This window comes from Lissotriton vulgaris, chromosome 6 (genome assembly GCF_964263255.1).
Source record: "Lissotriton vulgaris chromosome 6, aLisVul1.2, whole genome shotgun sequence".
Classification (NCBI taxonomy): Eukaryota; Metazoa; Chordata; class Amphibia; order Caudata; family Salamandridae; genus Lissotriton; species Lissotriton vulgaris.
Genome location: NC_141694.1, coordinates 443,614,020 through 443,638,023, shown reverse-complemented (window position 1 = coordinate 443,638,023; position 24,004 = coordinate 443,614,020). Strand labels below are relative to the sequence as shown.

General features: G+C 44.1%; 1 protein-coding gene across 2 annotated transcripts in view; it reads right to left on the bottom strand.

The window, feature by feature from the left end:
- The window catches only part of LOC147707445 (isoaspartyl peptidase/L-asparaginase-like), a 1,215,953-nt gene that overhangs the window by 690,128 nt on the left and 501,821 nt on the right, over positions 1-24,004 (bottom strand). For both annotated transcript variants that reach the window (XM_086926453.1, XM_086926454.1), the window contains exon 3: positions 10,707-10,849. In XM_086926453.1, the coding sequence (XP_086782579.1) occupies positions 10,707-10,849 (143 nt within the window). The remainder of the gene's footprint in view (positions 1-10,706; positions 10,850-24,004) is intronic.

Sequence of the window (24,004 nt, the reverse complement as noted above, 5' to 3'; positions counted from 1 at the left end):
TAACCCTTCCTGAGTCCAACACTTTCCTTAGTGTTGCACATACTGAAGTGGGAACAGTAAATGTTACTCCTGAGCAGTGGCAGTTCCTCTGCTAAGGTATACGAGCATCACCCCAATGATATTTGAGCAGTGCAAATAAGAAAAAGAAAAAGAAACTAATAATGACAAGACATTATTATCATTTCATTTATCAGTGCAGGACTGGAGCCAGGTCGAGGTGGGCCGAGGCTGGGCTCGCAGGAGCAGAGTGAGGTTTAGTTTGCCCTTCCAAAGTGCGATGACTGTTTGGCCGGCCCTCTTGGGCCGGCCAAACAATCATCCGCACTTAGCATGTTCTCCACTTGGCTGTGTTGCACACCCAGGTGGAGAACATGCTCAGGTACCAAGGCACTGCCTGAGCAGCCAAACAGGCCATGCAGACCAATCATGACACTGTTGAGCAGCATTGTGATTGGCTGGGAGAGTCTGGGAGCATGGGTGGTTCTGGTGCTGCCATTGCAGAGAGATGAGGATGGAGGAGAGGCGTGCAGCGGCAGCAAAGGTAAGTTTATTTATTTTAATTTTGTATTCATTCCCCCGCCTCATCATCCCCGTTCCAAGGCAGCGGCCACTGCTTCTGAGTCCATCGCTTTCCCTACTGTTGCACCTACTGGAGTGAGCATAGTAAATGTAACCCTTCCTGAGTCCAATGCTTTCCCTACTGTTGCACACATTGGAGCGGGAATAGTAAAAGTACCCCTCCTGAGTTGTACGCTTTACCAACTGTTGCACACACTGGAGTGGGAATAGTACATTTTACTCCTTTGGAATCTAATGATTTCCCAACTGTTCAACATACAGGAATGGGAATAATATTTGTATTATTCTTAGAATTTAATAGATTTTTAGTTTTAGTTTACATATTTATTATTATTATGCATTTATGCATTTGATTTTATATTTTCCCCTTCCAAGTTGCTTGGTTCCTCCCACCGCCTTCTAACCAGAGTGCACGTCGGCGTACGGACTCCCAGGCAAAGTCTGTAATGAACTGCTTCTCATAAAAGAAATGCTGACGCCGTGTCTCTGTGAATATAATTTAATGGTCAGCTGCAATTGTTGAACACGTTTCGCCTGTAACAGAGGCTTGTTCACAAACAAGACCATAAAGTTTTTGCCACCATTTTAACTAATTTGGACAGTGCATCACGTGATAACTACAATGAAATGAAACGTGAAGACAGACTGGTAGTTCGGCACAATATGCGTTACAGAGATTCCACAGCATGATAACTGAATCAACACGCTTATAACATTTATAGTATGGCTCAGATACTACAATACCAAAATAACTCATACACAGCCACCTGGGAAAATTGGAAAATAAACTTCACATTTTGAGGTTTTGGAATGTAAAATATTTTTGTGGTATATGAGATGCAAACTCTGCTCCCTTGCAAGGATAAAACATTATATCCCTGTATCCTGCCCAAGTGGGCTACTCGGTTCCTTTAGTCCTGGATGTTTCAAGGAATGCCTAGGTAGTGTACCTACCACCATATAGCTACACGGGTTTACCGAAGACGGAGCAAGCTTTCGCCACAACCTGCCACAGTGGGGACCTTTTGCCATCAACATTATAGATCACGGCAATCCAGTCACATTATAGACCCAATGCAATTTCATACTGAGATATATTCGGTTGCATCGTATTACTTAGTGATTTTATATTTGTATACGTATACATTCATGTAATTTGTACCTTATGTTTAGTTAAACATATTTTTATATATTGTTTACTTTTTTATGGATAATTAAAATTGAAATATGTAAAGATTTGTGTGGTATTGGAGATGCGAACTCTGCTCCCTTGCAAGGATAAAACATCATATCCCTGTATCCTGCCCAAGTGGGCTACTCGGTTCCTTTAGTCCTGGATGTTTAAAGGAACGCCTAGGTAATATACCTACCACCATATAGCTACACAGGTTTACCGAAGACGGAGCAAGGTTTCGCCACAATCTGCCACAGTGGGGACCTTTTGCCATCAACATCATAGATAACGGCAATCCAGTTACATTATAGACCCAATGCAATTTCATACTGAGATATACTTGGTGGCATCGTATTACGTAGTGATTTTATATTTGTATACGTATACATTCATGTAATTCTTACCATATGTTTAGTTAAACATATTTTTATATATTGTTTAATGTTTTATGGATAATTAAAATTCAAATATGTAAAGATTTTTGCAGTTTCTTTGTTACATGTATTAATTATTTGTGTATGTAATTATATATAAAGTTTTTATACTGGTATATTTACAAACATTCTAAAATTAAAATATAGATTATAATTAATGTTTATTCAAACAGTTTTATATTATATATGTGTATAAGTATACGCACATTCATATATGGTGTGTATTTGATTAAATATGTTTGTATTTATGTACATGTTTGAATAGTACTTAAACATATTTAATTTACATGAGTCAGTCAAGTCAAAATATACTTTTATTTGATTCACTAAAAATCATAAAAGGATGGACAACCATCATAAAACACAATGCTTTAGAGTATACATTTTAAAAACGCAAAAAGGACTTGAGGTCAACATCACAATAAGGGGCAGCTTATTATTTTAAAATAATGACGAATATAACATGCATTTGGAAAATATGTGCTAATTAATTGGCTACTTGGAAGAGTCGCATTTTGCCGGTTCTTTTGCTGCGATTTTCCAAAGTATTATGGCTCAGCAGGACAGGGGAATCGACGACCATCCGAGACATTGAATGACTGCTGCTCTACATGTTCCTATTTGTTCCTTCCTTAGGGCCTCCCTGAGGATGGATTTTCAAGTTTCCAATAAGAAACGGCGAGTACATAGTAAATGTAGTAGTGACTCTTCCCCTTGACCACAGAGGCGGAATTCCTTGGATGGCTGTGTTTGTTTCCATTTTGGGATTAAATCCTTTGAGGGGAAAGGTCCATGCGTAGAAAAGTTAGATAATACTTTTTCTGGTGGGAGAATTGTTCCAACAGGTATTGTTGCGGCTTCAGCCTCTGGTAGGCCTGTATCACACCCAGGCATGATGTTTTTTTGCAAAGGTCATCTTATCAGTTAATAAAGAGGTCCTCTTAATGGCTTTATTGACTACGCTTTTATATCCGGAGTACGTTGCGACGGTGAGCCAAGCGTCCTCTAGCTGTAATGCCGACAGGGATTCCTTCAGGGCTGTTGTAGTTGAATTGACTAGGCTCATTTGGTTTTCAATCTCGACCCAACAATGATGAGCTAGGGTGTTGTCTTCTGCCTCCCTCATCCTCCAGCAATATTTTACTAAGGCACCTTGTCTGGCCATAATCTGTTTTTTTAATCCATATTCTAGGTGGATGTGTGCCTGTGAAGTATGTAGCGGTATTGAAAACAGTCTCTTAAAAAGTGTGGATTGTGCTGTATTTAGGACTGTGGCATCTTTAGTGTTGAGAATTTCCGAGCCGTATGAGATGGAAGGTAACATTTTTGCAGCAATCACTTTAAGCAGATGGCCAGTGGAGCATCCTATACATTTTTTCCTTAGGGTTTTAATAGCGAACAACAGTTGTTTGGCTTTCATACAGCCTTGGTCCAAGTGTGATTTAAAGTTAAGCTTAGTGGAGAAGTGTGGCTCAATGATTAGAGCGGCAGACCCTGATGCAGAGGTCTAGGCCGGGACCAGGGTTCAATTCCCCGCCTCGGCAGGTCTTGGGCTCAAAATTCCACGGACCTGATAATTCTCGCCTCGCTGCCTATTCCAATCATGGAGTCCCACTCTGCAACTTTGGGCAATAGCTTGCTTAATCTCCACAACTGCCCCCACAACGCTAAGGATGCCTGGCCTCCACCTTGGGGTGCCCAGGAGTGGACGCCTCACAGGGAAAGCCAGGATGGGTTCCACAGCGGTATTTGTACAAGCGCCTTGAGACCCTTGCGGGTGAGTAGTGCGCTATACAAGTATCAATTTACAATTTATTTACAATGTAGCTGAAAGCCTAGTTATTTTTGCATGTAACCCTGGTCAATGGATGCTCACCCAATTTCCAGGAGAAAGTATGCCTTTTCGATGTTTTATTGGATTTGAAGAAACACATAACTTTTATTTTTTGGTGGTTAATCGGGAGTTAGTTCAGGGTAGTGTAGGCTCCGAATTCTGTAACCAGTTTCTGCAGGCCTATAGGAGTTTGTTCTAGCAGGACGTTGTTGTCTGCATATGGGAGGCACAGTGTCGTTTTTATGCCCAATTTCGGAGGGTCGGCTTGGATTAACCAACGGCCTTTATCAAGGTCGGAGGTGTAAATGTTAAATAGACAGGGCGCTAATACGCTACCCTGTTTTAGCCCATTGAATTTTGAAATTTTGCCTGTTAAACTGGACCCATCTCCTTTCTTGATTTGGACCCACGTGTGTGAATACAAATTGATGATGGCTGTCAGGAGTCGTTGCGGGACCCCCAGTCTTGCATTTTTGTCCATAAGTTAGCTCTTGAAACTTTATCGAAAGCCGCTTTTAGGTGGATAAAGCAGGCCTAAAAAGGCCTAGATTTTGCAAAGGCTTGATTGACTATGAGAGTAACCGCTGAAATATAGGTGAGTCTGCCCATCCCAGCCCGAAATCCAGTTTGCATGTAGGGTATTAAGTTTGATCGGCTGACCCAAGCCTCTAACTCAACCAAGAGGTTAGATGCGTAGAATTTCGCCTCCACATCCATCAGTGCGATCAACCTGTATTAAGAGGGATCCGAGTGGGAACACGACTTGTGGACTGGGTTAAGGATACTTCCTCTCCAGGACTAAGGAATCAGACCCCATGTTATAGCGTTGGTAAAAAGGGGAGTCAGGAGACAAGACCAAAATGGAGGGTCATGCCAAAACAGGGCATTTGGTAGTCCATTGGGACCTGGAGCTCCCTCAGGTTTTAAATGTGTTTTTAGTTTTAGTACTTGTTCAGCAGAAAACGACTCTGAAACTGCAGGCGATTCATGGGTCTGAGTATTGTTGACTTGTCCTCCACTGCCAGCCGCATTTGCTGTTGAAGTTTGTTGTTTGGGGCAATTGAAGATCGAGTTTCGTTATATAGGTGTTCGATTTGGGCTCTCCAAGTTGCTTCCATTACATCCGAGTTATGATGCTGATTTCTGCTGTTAGTTAGCTGACTGATATGATCCCAGAAGCACTTGGAGTCCCTTAGTTTACATGCATGGAGAAGTTTTGCCCAGATATGTTCTTTGTACTCTTTTTTGGCCAATCTTATGTCCATTATGTGCTCCTTCTTGCTTTTGCAATTAAAAGCAGGATTTCTTGATGATGTTCTGGTCCCCGTGATCGTAGTTGTCTAAGGTACTTATTTAGTTGTCGTTTTTGTTTCCTCAGACGTTTGGTGAACCAGGCTGCCCCCCTTTGAGTTTCCCGCTTTATGGCCATGGGAGTGCTTGGAAAATTTATAGTTGGATGAAGGACTCCCAGGCCTTTATGCTCAGTGTTTCTAGATTAAATCTTTCTAAGAGGCTGGTATATATGCATGTGATGTCCTCAATATTTTCCTTTTTCCAGCAAAGGCGTTTTAAGTTATAACATTGTGTTAGAGAAAACATCTCCTTTGGTTTCTCTGGAAATGCAAAACTTCCTAATAGAGTGAAAGATTGTGGTTGGGGGTCGCTTTCCGCCCTATCTTTTATTTGAAAGTTCTAAATGTATGGGAAAAGGTTGTAGTCCTTGAAGGTGTGGTCAATGGTTGAGCATGGTTTTTGGGTGACCCTTGTGTGTGCTGGGGGCCAATCTGTCGGGCTTTGACCATTGAGTACACACATTGAGAGATTAATCAGGCAGGCTGCGCATCTCTTACCAAGGGAGACCTGTCGATTGGAGGCTGATGTGGCATCTGGTAGGCTAGTTTTAATGTTGTTAATGATGTGATTAGTTGTTCGATTCTTAGCCTCTTTTGTTTGGATGCCGGGTGAATGTAGATGTTGAGTATAAGAAGACTGTGGGACAATGAGGCATCTATTTGACACATAACATCCAAGAGCAATCTAAGTCTGTAGAAGAAGCATGCCATGGGATTTCTATTGAAATAAAAGTAGAGAGGCCCCATTTTGCTCTTCTGTATTTAGTGGCTCTTTTGGCCGGATTATGACATTCTTTGTAACCGGTTATTGGGGAGGGGGTTTTCTGCCTAGAATCTTGAAAAAGAAGAATGTTGTGCTGAGTTATGAAATCCATGAAGTCGGGATCTTCTAGCTTTTTGTGCAGGCCATGCACATTCCAGGAACATATCTTGCAACCTTGGTATATATGTGAAGCTGTTGGGGGGGGTATTCATGCCCTTCCCGTGGGGGTAACTGCCATGCTCAGGTGCCAGGAACCTGAGGGCTTGCTAGCTTCAGGATGGTCGAAGGTGATGGTGATTTTCCTGACCAAGGACTCTTTGTCCTTTGTTAGGCTGCATTGATCTGGGCCTATTGCCCCTTTTAACAGACACATTGTGTCAGGTGGTAGTTGTATTGGGCTGGGGTAACAGGGAGGGACTAACTTTTTTAGCTTGATACCCCATTTAGCAAACGTGTCCTTCTGCTGCCAAATCTGTTGAGGGTATTATTGATGAATGTGGTAGTTGTGAGTTCTTGACCCATAAGGCTCGAGTTTTGTTTGAACTCGATGCTTTCGATGTCGTTGGAATTGTTATGGCTCAAGGGGGCGGAGCTTTAAATAATTTGAGCAATACACTTCTGTTGAGGGTGCCATGCACTCCCATTGAGACATATTGGAGATTAAAAACCAATTTGTTATTGTTTGGCAGTTCGTACTGCCACTTATTAACTGAGCTCCTTCCGATTTCATTCTTCGACACCTTGGCCCCCGAGAAAATCGAAAATAGATTTCAGTATTCCAGAGTATTTTTTTGTGTGTAGATTTCACCTCCCCTATTTGTTTCTGAATTACTGCTTACTCCTGGGCCATTTTCCTGGGTCAAGGTAGCCTCAACCGGTCTTGTTTCCCTCATTGCCGTCGTGGTGCTCCCTAATGTTAATTGTGTGGCCTAAGTTTTTAGATTGTTTAACACCTTACTTGCTGCATGTTTGAATAAACTATATATTTTTTCTGGCGGAGGTGGCTCACTTGTGTTATGGATTGAGGTACTTTGAGTGGCGGCCAGCGTAGGAGGTGAAGTCGATTACTTTTTGGGACTTGCTGCTTCCATGCTATTTTGTGGTACTTTGTCTTCTTTGGGAATTCCATTTTGAACTGATGTTGCCCGGATTAGATCTAAAGCCTGGCTTGTGTGTTTGCTCTTTCTGGACTTTCTCAGTCTTTTTCTCTCCCGTTTAGTTAGTGGCTTGGATAATTTTAATTGTCTTGATGGAGACTGCTTGCATTAAACTTGGAGTGATAAATCTGAGGCACCTGAATTGTCAAGTACACTTGGTAGTTTAGGCGTGGGTGTAGCTGTATTGATTAGTTTGGTTGGTCCGGGGGTTGAACCTATTTTACTGTTACTGTGCTCCACGGAGGAGTTAAGAGATCATCCCATTGAAGCTATGCAACTTTTGTTCGACCCCTGAACATGAGTTGCGAGAATATTCAGGAGGTCAACTTTAGTATCCAATTTGTCTGCGTGGAGGGTCATTGCTTTGCTGATGGTGTCCATTGTGTTTAGCAGGTGAGGTCAGACTGGGGATGTAGAGGGGTCATTTTGTTCTACTGGTGATTGGCGAGCGCAATTTTCCCTGTGGTGCGTGTACCCCGAGGATGGATCGCTCAGGCGGCCAGAGAATATAGTGGCTGATACCCTATTTTGGGAGAGTGGCATATGGGTGGTGGATCCTGGGTAACTTAATTGGTGTGATGTCTTGTCATTTACTTTACCCTGACTGAGGTCCTGGTAATTATGCTTATTTATTTCCGGTGTGTGGAAAAGTGAATCAAGTTTATCTTGATTATAGGTGTTTGATTAAGAGTTCCGCCGACAGGCAGGGGAGAGGCTCCCGACAGCGAATATGGCGTGCCCAAAGGCCTCAAGGTGTTAATATTAAAATCATGTGATGGCTCCCTTTCGATGTGCCCATTTAGTCTGCTGTGGCTGCTGTAGCCGGGTGAAAATTGCTGTTGCTGGGACTGGCAGGGCATATCCAAAATGGACGAGTGGAAATAAATGAGTGCCTCAGTTACCTGGAGGGGATTATTTTGACAGGTTTTTGGAGGGTGGAGGGCTTTGGGTGTTAGTAACTGGGGGTTTTGGATGTCTTTATGTTTTTCACCCGTGGAGTCCAATCCCATGTGCAGAGGTTCTTTCCTTTCACCCTCACTGTTGGTAATACTTCTATCGCCTAGACCGGTTGTGTTGTCATCTTTTTGGAAGTCTTTGTCAGTGTTTGTTGGAATGTTTGTATTCATAGATTTGGAGTGTTTGGGAGCGTGTGGACTCCGGTTTTCCTCCGCGGTTTTATTTGCGACTTTTAGAAAGTCTGTAATCAGTGCCTGTTTGCTGCTGTTTGGGCAGGAGTTGTGCCTATTTAAAGCTGTATGGGTTATTTTCTTGCTTCCCTCACACTTGGCTTGTGGGGTGGACTCTGCTGTTTTTTTTCTGCCGTTTCTGTCGTTTCCATAGTGCTTGCCTTGGCTGCTGGAACTTCTGTTGTGGCTGCGGACTCGTGCCATGCTTCTGTGACTACTGTGTCCTCTATGTTTGGCTGGCCAAGGATTGCAGAGGGCGTACCGGGAACGATGTACATAAGGGCCGTAATGTTAGTTAAGGCTCCCTCCTTCCCATTGTCCTCATCCTTGCCTCACTTTTTCGTTTTTTGAAGTGACTTGTAGGTGTTTGTCTTCTTTTTCCCCTCCTCTTGTTCTACCAGACCGCATTTCAGGATTTTACCCCGGGTTTGTAGACTCTTCGGGCTCTTCGGGGTCCGCCTTTGGGAGATGAATACTGGGCCTGGTATGCGCCGGCCTAACTCCCACTGTAGTCAGTCATGTTTACCAACACAACACACTCGTCCAATCTCCAGAGCTGCAGATACTTCCACCTCACTGGGTTTAGGGGAAGATAGGCAGCAAGAGGAGCAAGAGGAGCAAGAGGACCAGGCTGAGGCTCGAACTATGAGCATGTCACCACCCCCTGGTGTGAGACACCTAGAAGGTGGGGGCTGAGTGGAGCGAGTAAGGGTTAAAACATGCAGGGAGGAGATGGACTGAGCAGCAAGCCGGCTCGCGGGCTGCACCGGCGTGCTGCCGGCCACCTCCGCGAAAGCTGGTTTACTGCTGCTCTGGGCTACAATTGGCCATTTCAAAAAATGGGGTATTCCCAAGGTTAGTCCTGGACCTGGGCACTACGTGATACAGAAAACAATGGTGCTAGAACCTTATTCACAACAGCAATTTAGTCAGAGCACATAGGTAATTGGATTCTTAAGTTCAAAACAGGAGCCTGGAGCCAAAATTCGGGCCAAGTTCCTAAACAAGACTTAAATCAATTATTCAAGAAATCAGATTTTTGAAGATAAACCATACAGAACACAGACCAAGAATAATTTATCCACCAAACATTTTAATGTATTTGTTTTCAGGTGGAGACTCTTTTTATATTCAAGGAGTAACGGTTAAAATGAGGTTGCTCCAAGCGGGAACGTGCTAATAGAATGAGAGGTGCTCAGTGTAAAGGAAGAAAAAGAATTCAGTGGCATGGAGGAGAGAAGCTGCATATTATTTCAAAAGGCAATAAGTACGGTAAACATTCACCGTCATATGCAGCCTAGATATACAAAATTATATAAACAGTTACATTTTTACATGTATGACTACAGAATTGAATTCAGCTTCTTGCACGATAAAGGAAAACAAAAAAGTTAGTCTAGGCCTTAATCAAGGGCGTCGATGTTTCGATCCGACTTTGGGCACAAGGGAATCTCACAGCCTCGTCCGTGCGGATCTTCCTCAGGACTGGGGTGGTGGGGGCAACCTGGAGAGAGGTGGCTACAATTGGGCGTGCTCACCTCTCCTCTCCTCCCAGGCTCCGTCTCCCGGGTCCCACTCTGCACTCCACACACGAGTCTGACCCCTGCAAGCAAACATGAGGAAGCTGGGGCGGGGGGAAGTGGGTATGTGCATTGCCCTGGTTGCGCGTGTTCTACGTCCCCGGCTATTCTCCGATGCTCCGATGCTCCGATGACGGCTTCAGGCTCGGTCTCAGTTTTGGGCTTGTGTTGCTAGGTCCGGGCTGCTCTCTGATCACTTCCGGGTCCCTTCCACTCAATTTAATTTACATGATATTAATGTTATGTTAAAATATTGAATATTTTTTAACTATATATATTTAATAATAATATCATTGTATATATTTCTTCAATATTAGTCTAAAAACAATATTTATTTGCTATTCTTGTACTTACCATTATATGTATAGAAAAGCAATATTTTTTTGATCAATATTTTTGATTCGATATTTCTATATCACAATATTTTTGGGTTTCTATATTGTGTCAGTAGTCCTTCAAACTGTCTTTTAATAGAGTAGTGCGTGTTGCTAATACATTCCCTTGTCGAAAATGTGTCTATATTATCCCTTTTCACAGCATTGGATTCATTTCAACAATCAAGCTAAGTTTCCATTTCCATTTTGTCAAGACATATCAGACCAAGATGAAACAAACAACAGCCAGGATAAGAAACAGAGTGAAGTACCTGTTCCAAGACCGAGCAGGCAAGTGACACTGGGTTGGAAATGTTCCTGATGCAGGAGACGGCGCCAGCAGCCAGAGTTTTACCGTCCATGATGATTGCATCGAGCTCCACATCACCGTTAGCATTCAGCACTGCCCCGTGACCTGCGGGGAAGCATTCCATTTGTAAAAGGTCAAACTTTCCTGGCCTTAAGTGTTTGAAATGAAGCAGAGAAAACAATTTCAGAGCTATTTACTACACTGTTCCCTGACAGCTTTTGTCCAGGCTCCCCGGAAGAGATATTTGCTTTTATAGTCACGATCCTTTAAGTAAATATGATGCTAGTGGCTACAAAAAATAGCATTTGATTGCTTTCCTAGGCCATGAAGCTGTTATCTGGTTTCTAAAATCATAAAGCCCACCAGGCATTGCGTCTTTCAATTGCTATTGACTGATGTCCCTTCCACACATTTTAGGGCGTCAGGTAGGGGGGCGGATGATGATGGAGTCGCCCACGCAATGGAGGAGGGCTTCTGCAATCCATTAAACAGAACTCTACGTGAGAGCTGAAACACAGGTATGTTATTATTTCTGTCGAGCAGCTAAAACGGCACTTTGCATTTCCGGCATACTATTCGTGTGATTTTGATAAGAGTGGTCTGTTGAGCAACATAAAGGGCAGGATGATTCACATTTGTATAGAACTGTTACATCTAAAATTGAGGCTGATCGAGTAATTAGACGCATTTTGTGTTATTTCTATATTCCAGTGTTATTTTTCTTTAAATTAGCTGAATAGGTTAAGGTCCTGTGAATTTTAAAGTATCGGTTATTCGTTGGCTGCCCAATAGTAGCTTTGATGTTTGAGAGCTGTGACACCACATTTTTTTTTAAAGCGAACTGATCTGAAAAAGGAGTGTTTCATTGAAGTGAAGTATCCTATAGTGCCCCTTACAGTGGTTCCCTACCCGCTGGGAATATATGTTTAAGTCAGAGCAGTAAGACTTAAATGATAAACCAAATATAGGCATAGAGTACATGAAATAGTACAAAACGACAATTTTTTGAAACACACAACTTCCTAAATTCCCGACAGTTTTGATATTTGGTGAGCCTTCACCAGTGCATTTAAACTGGAGAGTTTATTTACTTTCAGTGGCTGTTCTTCAATCAGATGACAAAATCTGAGCTTTTCCTGTTGTAAGTTCCTCATAAGTAATGCACCACGGCAGCCCCTCCTCCAAGTTTGTAGAGCAGTGGTACCCAAACTTTTTCAAAACAAAACTCACTTTTTAGAACAACAAACTTCTGCAAACCACCTATTATTGATGGGCATGAGGTGGGGAAATCGTTGAATGTAACTGAAGCATCGTGTGGTAGCGAATTTTCATTTACAGACAGCACATTTTCCATTGGAATAGTCACTACATATGCACAGTCATACAGTTTTGCTGATAAAACTATATAGCACACTAATGATAACGTGTGAAAATCAGGTTTCTGTTAATAGTAATCATGTGTGCATCACAAAGTAAGTGTTTTGATTTGTTTTCATCCCTTTTGAAATTTCTGTTTCCAGCAGACTTCGAAATTACAAAAAAGGAGTTCATTTTTGCGTTCCTAACGGCTGGATGCATACAGTTTATTTACAGGTATTTGCATTTTGTTGTTATTATACCTTGCATCCTTTGGCGTGTTTCCACTGTCTTTTTGCTTTCTGACCTCCTGGTTTTGACTCTGTTTTTGCTGGTTTAGTGTCTCTGCGCACTTTCTCACTGCTGTTCAGTGTTAAAGTGCAAGTGCTCCTACTGTAAATTATTTTATGGATTGGTATTTCCATGATTGGCATGTTTAATTTACTGGTAAGTCGATAGTAAAGTGCACTGAGAGTGCCAGGACCTCTAAATCAAATGCTACTAGTGGGCCTGCAGCATTGATTGTGCCACCCACAAGAGTAGCCCTGTAAAAGTATCTCAGACCTGCTACTGCAGTGTCTACGCACAGTTTGAACTACCATGTCGACCTGCTTACCTCCCCTTTTATTACATAAAAGTAACCACTAAGGTAGGCCTAAAGTACCCCTACAAAAACAACAATTGATGGACAGAATGCAGAACAATGTCATACATTCACCCCAGTGCAGAGATCTGGGCCTAAATCCATCCTTCTTTTGCTCACCATGCCATTCCAGATTGAACCAAGCCATATGTAAATCAGTCTTGACCCTGTGCCTAATGAGAACAGTCCAGCCCAAAGTGCCAGGCCAGGTCCTCCCTGGACTGCAAACAAGTATCCTAGGACCACTTTCGGAGTTTCACCCCTCGTCAGGCAGGATAGCTTGACTCCAGTGGCATGGAAAGCATGGGACCAATGTCTGGGCATACCCATACCACTCGGGGTGACAAATGCAAAAACAACAATTGATGGACAGAATGCGGAACAATTTCATACATTCACCCCAGTACAGAGATCTGGGCCTAAATCCATCGTTTTTTGCTCACCATGCCATTCCAGTTTGAACCCAGCCATATGCAAATCAGTGTTGACCCTGTGCCCAAAGGGAAAAGTCCAGCTGGAACTGCTGGGCCAGGTCCTCCCTGGACTGGAAACAAGCATCCTAGGACTGGGTTTGGAGTTTCACCCCTCTCCAGCCATGATAGCTTGACTCCAGTGGCATGGAGAGCACGAGACCCACGTCTTGGCATACCCGTCCCACTCGGGTTGACAAATGCAAAAATAACAATTGATGGACTGAATGCAGACCAATGTCATACATTCACCCCAGTTCAGAGATCTTGGCCTAAATCCATCGTTGTTTTGCTCACCATGCCATTCCAGTTTGAACCCAGCCATATGCAAATCAGTCTTGACCCTGTGCCCAATGTGAACAGTCTAGCCTGAACTGCCAGGCCAGGTCCTCCCTGGACTGGAAACAAGCATCCTAGGACCGGTTTAGGGGTTCACCCCTCTTCAGCCCCTATGGGCAGGGTGCAGTGTATGTAAATGTAAATGTAAATGTATTTGAGCTTATATAGCGCACAGCTACCCGCAGTGGGTGTCCCGGCACTTGCTTAGGGAACCTGTCCTGGTATTCCCCTGTGAGATAACCCCGGCAGGGTATCCACAAGGTGAAAGCCAGGCATCCCGCCGCGAGGGGACGTTGTGGAGATTAAGCAAGCTATTGCCCAGAGTCGCAGAGTGTGAACCCGTGAGTCGAGAAGGTACCGGAGCGAGAATTATCGAGTCCGTGGAATTTTTGAGCCCAAGACCCGCCGAGGCGGGGAATTGAACCCTGGTCCAGGGCCGATCTCAGCTTCCGGGTCTGCCGCCTCTAACCCCTGAGCCACACTTCATATGCTGGTGTGTGTAACATCCTCTGATTGTGAAATACAGTGTAATTCGTTTTTCACTATTGAAAGACTATCTATCCCATAGGATAGAATGGGGAATACCTTGTAACATCTTACAAGTATAACTTCCAATGCGGACAAGCTAGAATCATGAAATTTAGCATGCCTGAACTCAGAATATAAAAATGCATTTTTTAGTAAAGATGATTTTTGTATTGTGTGTTTGAAAATACCAATTTGAGAAAGTTATTTTTTTTCTTGCTTAGCCATCCTGTGTGCCTCTGCTGGGTTGCGGATTGACTGCCTGGCTTGTATGTTCATTCTCTTCAGACAGCCACTGTTCGAGGTCTTTCATGCCTTTCCTGGATATGTCAGGGCTGAGCAGGATAGACCTGTGCTGCATTTAGAGTAGTGGGAGGAGATTTCCTTGCACATGAATGGGCCTTGTCTGCCATGGACAATGCTATCTTCACCTCCTGCCAGGAAGCTGGGCCAGAGAGGACATAACAGGTTTGGACTGAGCACAGACACTCTCTGCCACAAGAGAACAAAGGGAAATGTGGTATAAATATGAGGGCCCAGGCCCCCGGGTTTTAGAACTCTTCAGGACCAAGCAGACTGCCAAGAGAAAGAGCTGGAGAAGATGCGAGGAGGGACTACCACTTTGCTGTGTTGGCCTGCAGTGGCTGCTTCTGTCTTAGGCAGTAAAATGACTACACTGAAAATTCTGCAACTTCTTTGTGTGAGTTTCTCCAAGGGCCTGAAGTAGAGCTTGCCCCCTGTTCAAGAAGTCTAAGGCACAACAAAGACTTCAACTTCATCTGCTCTCAGCACTGTAAACTATGGGTTTTGAACTGTAACATCATTGCTGACGACCAGATGTCGTCAGCAATGATGCTGCTGTGGCTCCTTGTCCTGAAGGCACCACAGAGGGCACCACTGCACTACGCACTGCAACCCTTGTCTCACAAATACGGCCGTTCACCACTGCCACGAGCCGCTGCTTTCACCGTGACCTGTGGACACTGCACTCCGTACTGCCTCACCTCATGCCACTGCCCTGGTATCCCTGATGATGCCACCTCAGGCTGACATTGACGCCGCTGCTTTCACCGTGGTTTGAGGGCACAGCTCATAAGTTACACAATCCTCTGCCCCCATCTCGCACCGCAGCTTTGGTTTACCGATGCTGCCGCCATTGCCTCTGGTTTGTCAGCACTTCTACAACAACAATGCTGCTGCTTGCACCATGACCTGCCAGCACAGCAACAAGCACCGCATTACATTGCACTTCAGCCCTGATCTCATCGTAAACCAGTGGACGACCAACACCAAGCCACTGCCTGCACCGTGGCCTGAGGGCAAGTCACGGCACACCACGGCAATTCGCACTGCAGCCCCATCATCTGTTGACGCCGGCACTCCCAACTTCAACCAAGAGGAGTTTGATCTGCAACATGTATGACGTCAAGGGCCTGATAACTCCTGCAGCCTGTTTGCATTAGCTAGCTCACAGTGCCACTAGAATCTCCTCTTATCGGGGAGAGAATAGTTTCTGGCAACCTTAGAACAACCTTGATCCCCCAGGGTCACGGAAACAATGTACTACCTTTTGCTCAGTCACTCGTGCTCACTTAGTTTCTCTCACAGAGTTACACTCGAACCTCCTGAGGCGAAAAGCCGGGAGCCACGCCATTAGAAACTGGAAAAATTGCTTTTAATCTTTGTGTAAAACTGTTTTTACTCAACTTTGCACCGACTCCCCAGCACTTACTTGCATCTCCCAAAACAGCCGATATTAACGCTGTTAGGGACAGGAATGGCTTGCACGCCGCCATCACCGGCCTCGAGGAGTCACGGGACACGCCCACCCCTGGTGGCCACGCCCACCCCTCACCAAGTATAAATACGAGCACTGACAACTAGCGCCGCATTATACTCGAACCTCCTGAGGCGAAAAGCCGGGAGTCACGTCCATTAGAAACTGGAAAAATTGCTTTTAATCTTTGTGTAAAACTGTTTTTATTCCACTTTGCACCGACTCCCCAGCACTTACTTGCATCTCCCAAAACAGCCGATATTAACGCTGTTAGGGACAGGAATCGCTCGCACGCCGCCATCACCGGCCTCGAGGAGACACGGGACACGCCCACCCCTGGTGGCCACGCCCACCCCTCACCAAGTATAAATACGAGCACTGACAACTAGCGCCGCATTATACTCGAACCTCCTGAGGCAAAAAGCCGGGAGTCACGCCCATTAGAAACTGGAAAAATTGCTTTTAATCTTTGTGTAAAACTGTTTTTATTCCACTTTGCATCGACTCCCCAGCACTTACTTGCATCTCCCAAAACAGCCGATATTAACGCTGTTAGGGACAGGAATCGCTCGCACGCCGCCATCACCGGCCTCGAGGAGACACGGGACACGCCCACCCCTGGTGGCCACTCCCACCCCTCCATTGCCCCGAACTCCTCCTATAAATCATGTGTCAGTTCAGGCAGCGCAGCGGACGAGCGCAGCGGGCGCGACGATGGCGCGCCGAAGGCGCGCTTAAGGCAAGCTCGTCTGCGCTCGTCTGCGCTAGGCAGAGCGCAGAGCCAAGCCATACTACTGAAATCATCAACCAGACCTGGAGTTACGAAAGGGAAGACCTACTCCGCCTTAATAAAAAGGTACGTGACTCATGCGTACATGGCCTACTCGCTGACCACCCCCCTAATCGATGCTCCCACTGCCCGTACAGACTCACCCCCATCATACCTAAATTGCCTACCCCTATCCCAATACGAATGGCCCTCATTAACTGCAGATCCCTTCCCAAGCACTCGACAGAAATCCATCTACTGCTGAAAAATTATAACCTAGAAGTGCTCTTCCTAACAGAAACCTGGCTAGGCTCGGACTCAGACCCTGACATTGTCAACTCCCTTCCCTCAGGCTTCTTCATTCACCGTATAACCCGCCCTAAGGGAAAAGGTGGGGGCATTGCCATAATTCACAAAGACCAGTTCTCATGCCGTTTTCAAGGCAGTCCCCTCCTTGACTGTGAAAACGTCATGTTCTCCATCCAGGTCTCCCCCTGTCAAACTATATCAGGATTTCTCATCTACCGCCCCCCAGGACCACTAGGTCAATTTTGCGAATCCCTTACTGAGCAATCTTACACTCTGGCCGCTACCAACTCCTCATGTTTGATCCTGGGTGATCTGAGCATCCATTTCGATAAAAAGGAAGCCAAATCTACCGCCGACTTGATAGCAGACCTCAAAACTCTTCAATTAAAATTACTAGGCCATCTTCCCACTCACACTCTAGGACATCTGCTGGACCCGGTTTTTTCCAACATCATCGATCTCACTGTCCTCGGTCCCATTCCAGTCCCCTGGACCGACCATCTCCTAGTCCCTTTAAACTGGCAGATTACTCCCGCTCCTCATCCCACTGCCCCTCCTAGCAAGCCCTCATGATCATGGTCCAAACTAGATGTAGAAATCTGGAAACAACATCTAGAGAGCTCCCCGCCTGCACTTGACACTAACCCCATCAGTGCTGATGCAGAATTCTCAGCATGGATAGGCGATACTCTGGACAAAACCCTCCCCAAAAAAATCTCCTGTAATTCACGGAGTAAAGCCACCTCCCCCTGGTTCACTGACAAATTGCGGCTTCTAAAAAAAGCTTGCAAGAGATTAGAAAGAGACTGGAGGAAAAACTTTGACCACTCTAGAAAAACTGAATACAAAGCTACTCTTCTCACCTACAACAAAGCAATCAAAGCCGCACAAATCAACTACTTCGAGGACAAAATAAAATCATCCTCCAACTCATCTCGAGAAATGTTTCAAATAGCCAGGAAACTTCTCAAAATACCGGAGCCCCCCCCCCTGGTTGAACCTTCAGCCACCCGCTGCAACAAACTTGCTGAATTTTTTAATTCAAAAATTATCAACATCATCAAATCACTTCCCCCTACTTCTTTTGGACGCCCACACAGCCCCCCCGGACGTCAACCAGTCCACTCCGCCATCAATAGTATCTACTATTCAGCTGTCAGCCTTCACTTCTCTTACAACTGACACCACCCTTCACATACTCAACTCCATTAAAAGTGGTAGCCCAACGGACTCTGCTCCACTCAACATCCTGAAACTAGTCGGATCTACCATTTTACCTTATCTGACAAAACTAATTAACAACTCACTCATCCTAGGCATCGTCCATCCCAGCTGGAAAAGAGCAATGGTGAAAGCATTGCTCAAAAAACCTCACCTTGACCCACTGGAACTTGGCAATTACAGGCCAATCTCCCTACTCCCAGGCATCAGCAAAATTGCCGAGAAACACGTCAACTACAATCTTTCCCAATACCTCGAATCTAATAAACTACTGGAACCCTCCCAAACGGGATTCAGGCCAGGCCAAAGTACCGAGACTGCAATATTGGCGGTAGTCGATGAAGCAAGGAAGATCATGGACTCAGAAGGATCAGTGGCAGTGATCCTCCTGGATCTCAGTGCTGCCATCGACACTGTCAACCATTCAATTCTGATCCAAAGACTCAGACATCTTGGAATTGCAGGTACGGCTTTGGCTTGGTTAGAATCCTTCCTCAAAAACAGATCCTTCCAGGTGGCAGAGGGCACCTTCACGTCCAGACCCACAGCCATCCGTTGCGGGGTACCCCAGGGCTCATCTCTGAGCCCAACCCTTTTTAATGTTTATATGTCCCCCCTCAAGAAAGTCGTCTTCCCTTTCGGAATTAAACTTCTGACATATGCTGACGACACTCAACTAGTGGTCTCCTTAAGCCAACAAGACCACTCCCTTCCCAACCTTCATACTTGTCTAATCGATATAACGAAATGGATGAGCAGTTCCCACCTCAAGCTAAACAACGAAAAAACAGAGATAATGTTTTTGGGCAACAAATCTCTATATCACTCCATATCCATATGGCCTTCAGCCATGGGCCCTCCCCCTGCGCCTAAACCAGAAATTAAGAGCCTTGGCATCTGGTTAGACGAAGAGCTCAACTTCTCAGCCCAGGCACGGAAAACCGCTGGAACGTGTCATGGCCTCCTTAGATCAGCAAGAAAAATCTTACCCTTGCTTCCGGTACAGTCCCGCAAACTTCTTATCCATGGCCTTGTACTATCCCGTCTGGACTATGGCAACGCCCTGTACCTGGGGCCCCCCAAAAAAGTTCTAGCAAAACTTCAAACAGCTCAAAATGCCGCAGCCCGCATCGTTACAGGAACCCATCGTCGCTGCTCAGCCAAACTCTCCTTGAAGGCCCTACACTGGCTCCCCATTCAGAAGAGAATTCAATTTAAGGCTCTCTGCACGACACACAAAATTCTGCACGGCAAGGCCCCTCCTATACTCCAAAACCTTATCTCACCTCACACCACCTCAAGAACGCTCCGTTCCTCCAACTGCAATCTAGCCTCGGTACCTAGGATTAGAAAGGCCCGCTCTGGCGGCCGACTGTTTTCATACAACGCGGCTAAACTATGGAACTCGCTTCCCGCAAACCTCAGAGCTCAACCTAACCTTCTCTCATTTCGCAGAGCACTCAAAACATGGCTTTTCCCATAAGGCCCGCCCTACCAGGGTCTTGTTATTAGCGCTGGGACGCCCATGGGTAGCCATGCGCTCTACAAATCTGTAAAATAAATAAATAAATAAACACAGAAGAAGGGCATGTTTACAATAAGTATTGCACAGTTTTTCTAGTGTAAGACATATGTGCTGCAACAACCGTTAGACAGTAGCAGAGATATATTATCGGCAGTAGAGTGATTATAAAAGGATAGTACAGTTCTCCCATTTTGCAATAGTCATGGACACATAAATGGATATAAAATGCATTATAAAAGAAAGCGCGCATACTTCTACGATGCCTATCTAGATGTACCTAAGTGTACCTAGCATGTGAGTAGGTGTGAAGCCAAGAAGCCCTCTAGGTTTAGTCTAACCCCATTACCTGAAGCAAGAGAGTGTAAGACCCCGTCCTGGTCTCGACTTGGACAGCCCGCAAGGGATGTTTAGATCACTGTCAGCTGGAGCGTCTGCATGCAGTAGCCTCAACGCATCTGGTCAGTCGGCCTGGAGGTTTCGGTTCCATCTAACTAATACTAGCAAGAGGTGCTGTATTTATACGGAAAGGTCTCTAGGGTTCCTTTGTCTCTTGTTTCTTGTATAAGCCATTGTTAGGTTTGAGAATGACATATTGGATGAACCTTGCATGTAGATAGTATGCAGGTTGATGTATCCCCAGCCTGGTTTCCAAGAACCCTTATGAATATTCATTCATACTGTGTCAGTCTAAAGATGAAGTCGTCGAATGCCATTGTTCAGGGAAACCCTCCTTCTGCGCCCAGGACTAGAACTAGGTAAACGTTCAATCATTAAAGACTTGTTACTGTGTACTGAGTTCTATGGAATATACTCTGGTGAGTGCTTCCTTTTCCTTCCTGTTTATTTCCGGGAGATTAATATATTGGATACATGGGTGGGTGGGGGGTTTGATTAGGGTGTGTTTCTATATATTTAAAAAGGATGGGTGTTTACTCAATTTCCCACGCTGGTCATTGGTTGGCCTGTTACATGTACTGTATCCTCTTTTCTTGGTTTGTACTGTCATACTGTAAATTTTTCGCATGCCACATGCCGCTGTACACTAATAAAAATGTGATTAAAAAATACTTAGATATCGATAGGAGCATCTATTGGGAATCTTTAAGCACATACCACAAAGCTATTCGCACTGCAAGGAAAACCCATATAACATCTCTTATTTCTGAAGCAGATAATTCCCCCAGGGTTTTGTACCAAATACTACAGTCCTTTGTCAAACCTACAGCTAGCGAAAGTCCTGACATTTCATCTCAAAAACTTTGTGATGAGACATCCCAATTCTTCTCTAACAAGATAGATCTGATCTACGCGAAAATCATGCACTCTAACAAAATCATGACTTGTGAGGCAGATTTTGCTTCATATGAAATAGAGAGTAACCATAATGACCATTCTTTGGATATTTTTCCCCCTATAACTTCTAAGGAGCTGTCAGCACTCACCATTCAAATTAAAAGTGGTAGTCCTAATGATACCATCCCTGCCAGACTTATGCCCTCTTTGCTGGAGGTATTAGGCCCCACTATGGAAAAACTCATTAATCTTTCTCTTGAATCAGGCACTGTCCCAAGACAATGGAAACAGGCGTTAGTCAGGCCTATTAGAAAAAATGCCGCTATTCCATGGACGGAACTAACAAACCTTAGGCCCATCTCTCTGCTTCCGTTTTTGGGCAAGCTGACTGAAAAACATGTAAATCAACATCTTTCACAGTATGTGGAAAACAATGGAGGCCTTGATTATTCCCAATCTGGGTTTAGGCCGAAACACAGCACGGAATCTGCCCTCTTGTCTGTCACCGTTGACTTACATATGCTTCAAGACAAAGGCTACTCCGTGATTCTTGTGTTACTAGATCTGTCGGCAGCGTTCGACACCGTGTCACACAACATCCTTATTGACCGGTTGTCGAACGTAGGAGTTAAGAACAGAGCCCTTGATTGGATAAGGAGTTTTCTAACTGAGCGCACCCAGACTGTCACCATGGGTGCTCACCGCTCAGCAGAGGTGGAGATTTCAAAAGGGGTGCCACAGGGCTCCTGTTTGAGCCCAACACTCTTCAACATCTATGTGGCTCCCCTGGCAAGAGTGATGCGAAGATTTGGTTTCATCCCCGTATCTTACGCGGACGACACGCAGCTCCTCTTCCCTTTTGAAACTCTCACTACTGAAATAAAAAACTCCTTTTCTGCTGGTATGAAGGCCGTTGCACAGTGGATGTCCACTAACTATCTGCAGTGCAACGTTAGCAAAACAGAACTCATGCTATTTGGCAAAGCCAAGCTTCTATGGGCTCCAGACTGGTGGCCTTCTGATCTTGGTGTGGTCCCAGAACCCAAACAGGTCGTGAAAAACCTGGGGATCCGCCTCGATCAGGATTTGTCATTAAAGCAACACACTAACACTGTTGCAGGTTCATGTTTTCATGTCATCAGCATGCTACGAAAAATTTTCCCTCTGCTGCCTGACACGTTTAGGAAGACCTTAGTGCAAGCCCTGGTTCTAAGTCGTATTGACTACTGCAACGGCCTGCTCCTATCTGCCAACGAGGGAGTGTTGGCCAGACTTCAGGTAGTCCAGAACACAGCGGCGCGCCTGGTTCTGAATGCCCCTCCAAGAACAGCATCCAAACCTCTTTTACAAAAACTCCACTGGCTCTCCATACGACAGCGAGTAAAATTTAAAATCTGCTGTATAATACATAAAAACATAAATGGACAAGGCCCTACCTACCTGCAACAGAAATTCATTCCCTACATCCCGTCCAGGCCACTTAGATCCAGCACAAGCCACCAACTGGTGGTTCCTCGTGTCAAAAAGACCAGACACGGAGGCAGAGCACTGTCCGTAGCAGGACCCAATCTATGGAATCGACTCCCCTTAAATCTCAGGATCTGCACCTCTCACATACAGTTTAGAAAACTTCTCAAAACTGTCTTATTTAAAAATGAGATCTAATCCCTATTAGTGTTCTTTTCTGTATTTGTTGACTGGCCCAAAAGCGCAGAGATACTCCTGATGGAGTCGATTCCAGCGCTATATAAGCTTGTAAATAAATAAATAAATAAATGATCACAGTCAAAAAGATCTTGAGGGATGTGGAAATAGAATAAGGTATGCTTACTTAATGGGTATGGAATATAATGGTGAACTGATACCCTATCTAATATTTAAGATAGGAATTTTAGAAGGTGGACGTTGTCATTAAGATTAGGGCAAATGCCCATATTTATCATACTAAAGATAAAAAATAAAGAAAGTAAAATTATACCATTATCCATTTTTGAATTCCTTCTGTAAGAATGTTTCCTTCATGCTTTTGCATGTCATTGTAATTTGCACATATTTGTTAACAGAGGGATACAAACTAGTATTCCCTGTTTTTAGACAATTAGATATCAGAAGATATGGTGTATTGCTTTTTATGATTCTGAAATGTGAAATTGAGAGATTGTGCTTCACACATGAGAAATTTTTAAATATTGTACATGAAAGTATAGAGTGGCGGTTATCTAGACACAAGATTAAACCCAATATTTGATATTTCCTAGTATCTTGCAAATAAAATAGCTATGCATTTCATGGGACTCATTATTAAACTACTGAGCGATATGACGAAATTACTTGGTAGACAAGATTGGGTAAAATTCAGGAGTAATGAGCCAAATAAATGGCATAACACACTTATACATTCTTATAGAATAGAGTAGAATGTGTGCATTGTTTTGGACTTAGTTTGCAGTGCTTTGCCTGTTGCTTTTGTTGTGGTACTTTAGTGTATTCTTGTTCTCTTTCTTATTCTACATTCTCATATTGGAGGGGAAAGGAGGGAGTATAGGTGCATTAATTGCCAGATATTATCATATAGCAGTATTCCTAGATTATTTTGCAGTGATGATTTATTGATTTATTGGTAGATCAAAATGTCTGGCAAGTTTTCAGAGTAATAAGGTAATGCCGAAAGTTTATGAAAAGTATCTTTTTAAACACCGAAAGTTTATGAAAAGTATCTTTTTAAACACCGGTGTCAATAAATAAGGAAAATGTAATGTTGTTTGAGAAAATGTTATGTTTATTTTGCCTAACTCGTTAATATGAAACATAATAAAAAATAATAAATTGAAAAATAAATCAATACAACTATGATGCCCATTTATCATCAAACTCACTAACTGCATGAACAAATGAACACCCTTTTGCTTAAATATAAGGGTTGGCATAACTTGCGTAAAAGTTGTTGTAGTGTAATTATGTGAAATTACAGCAATATTATGCAAGATGATGCATAATTATGCAAGCAGCGCAAACCTGCATTTAGAGCTAATT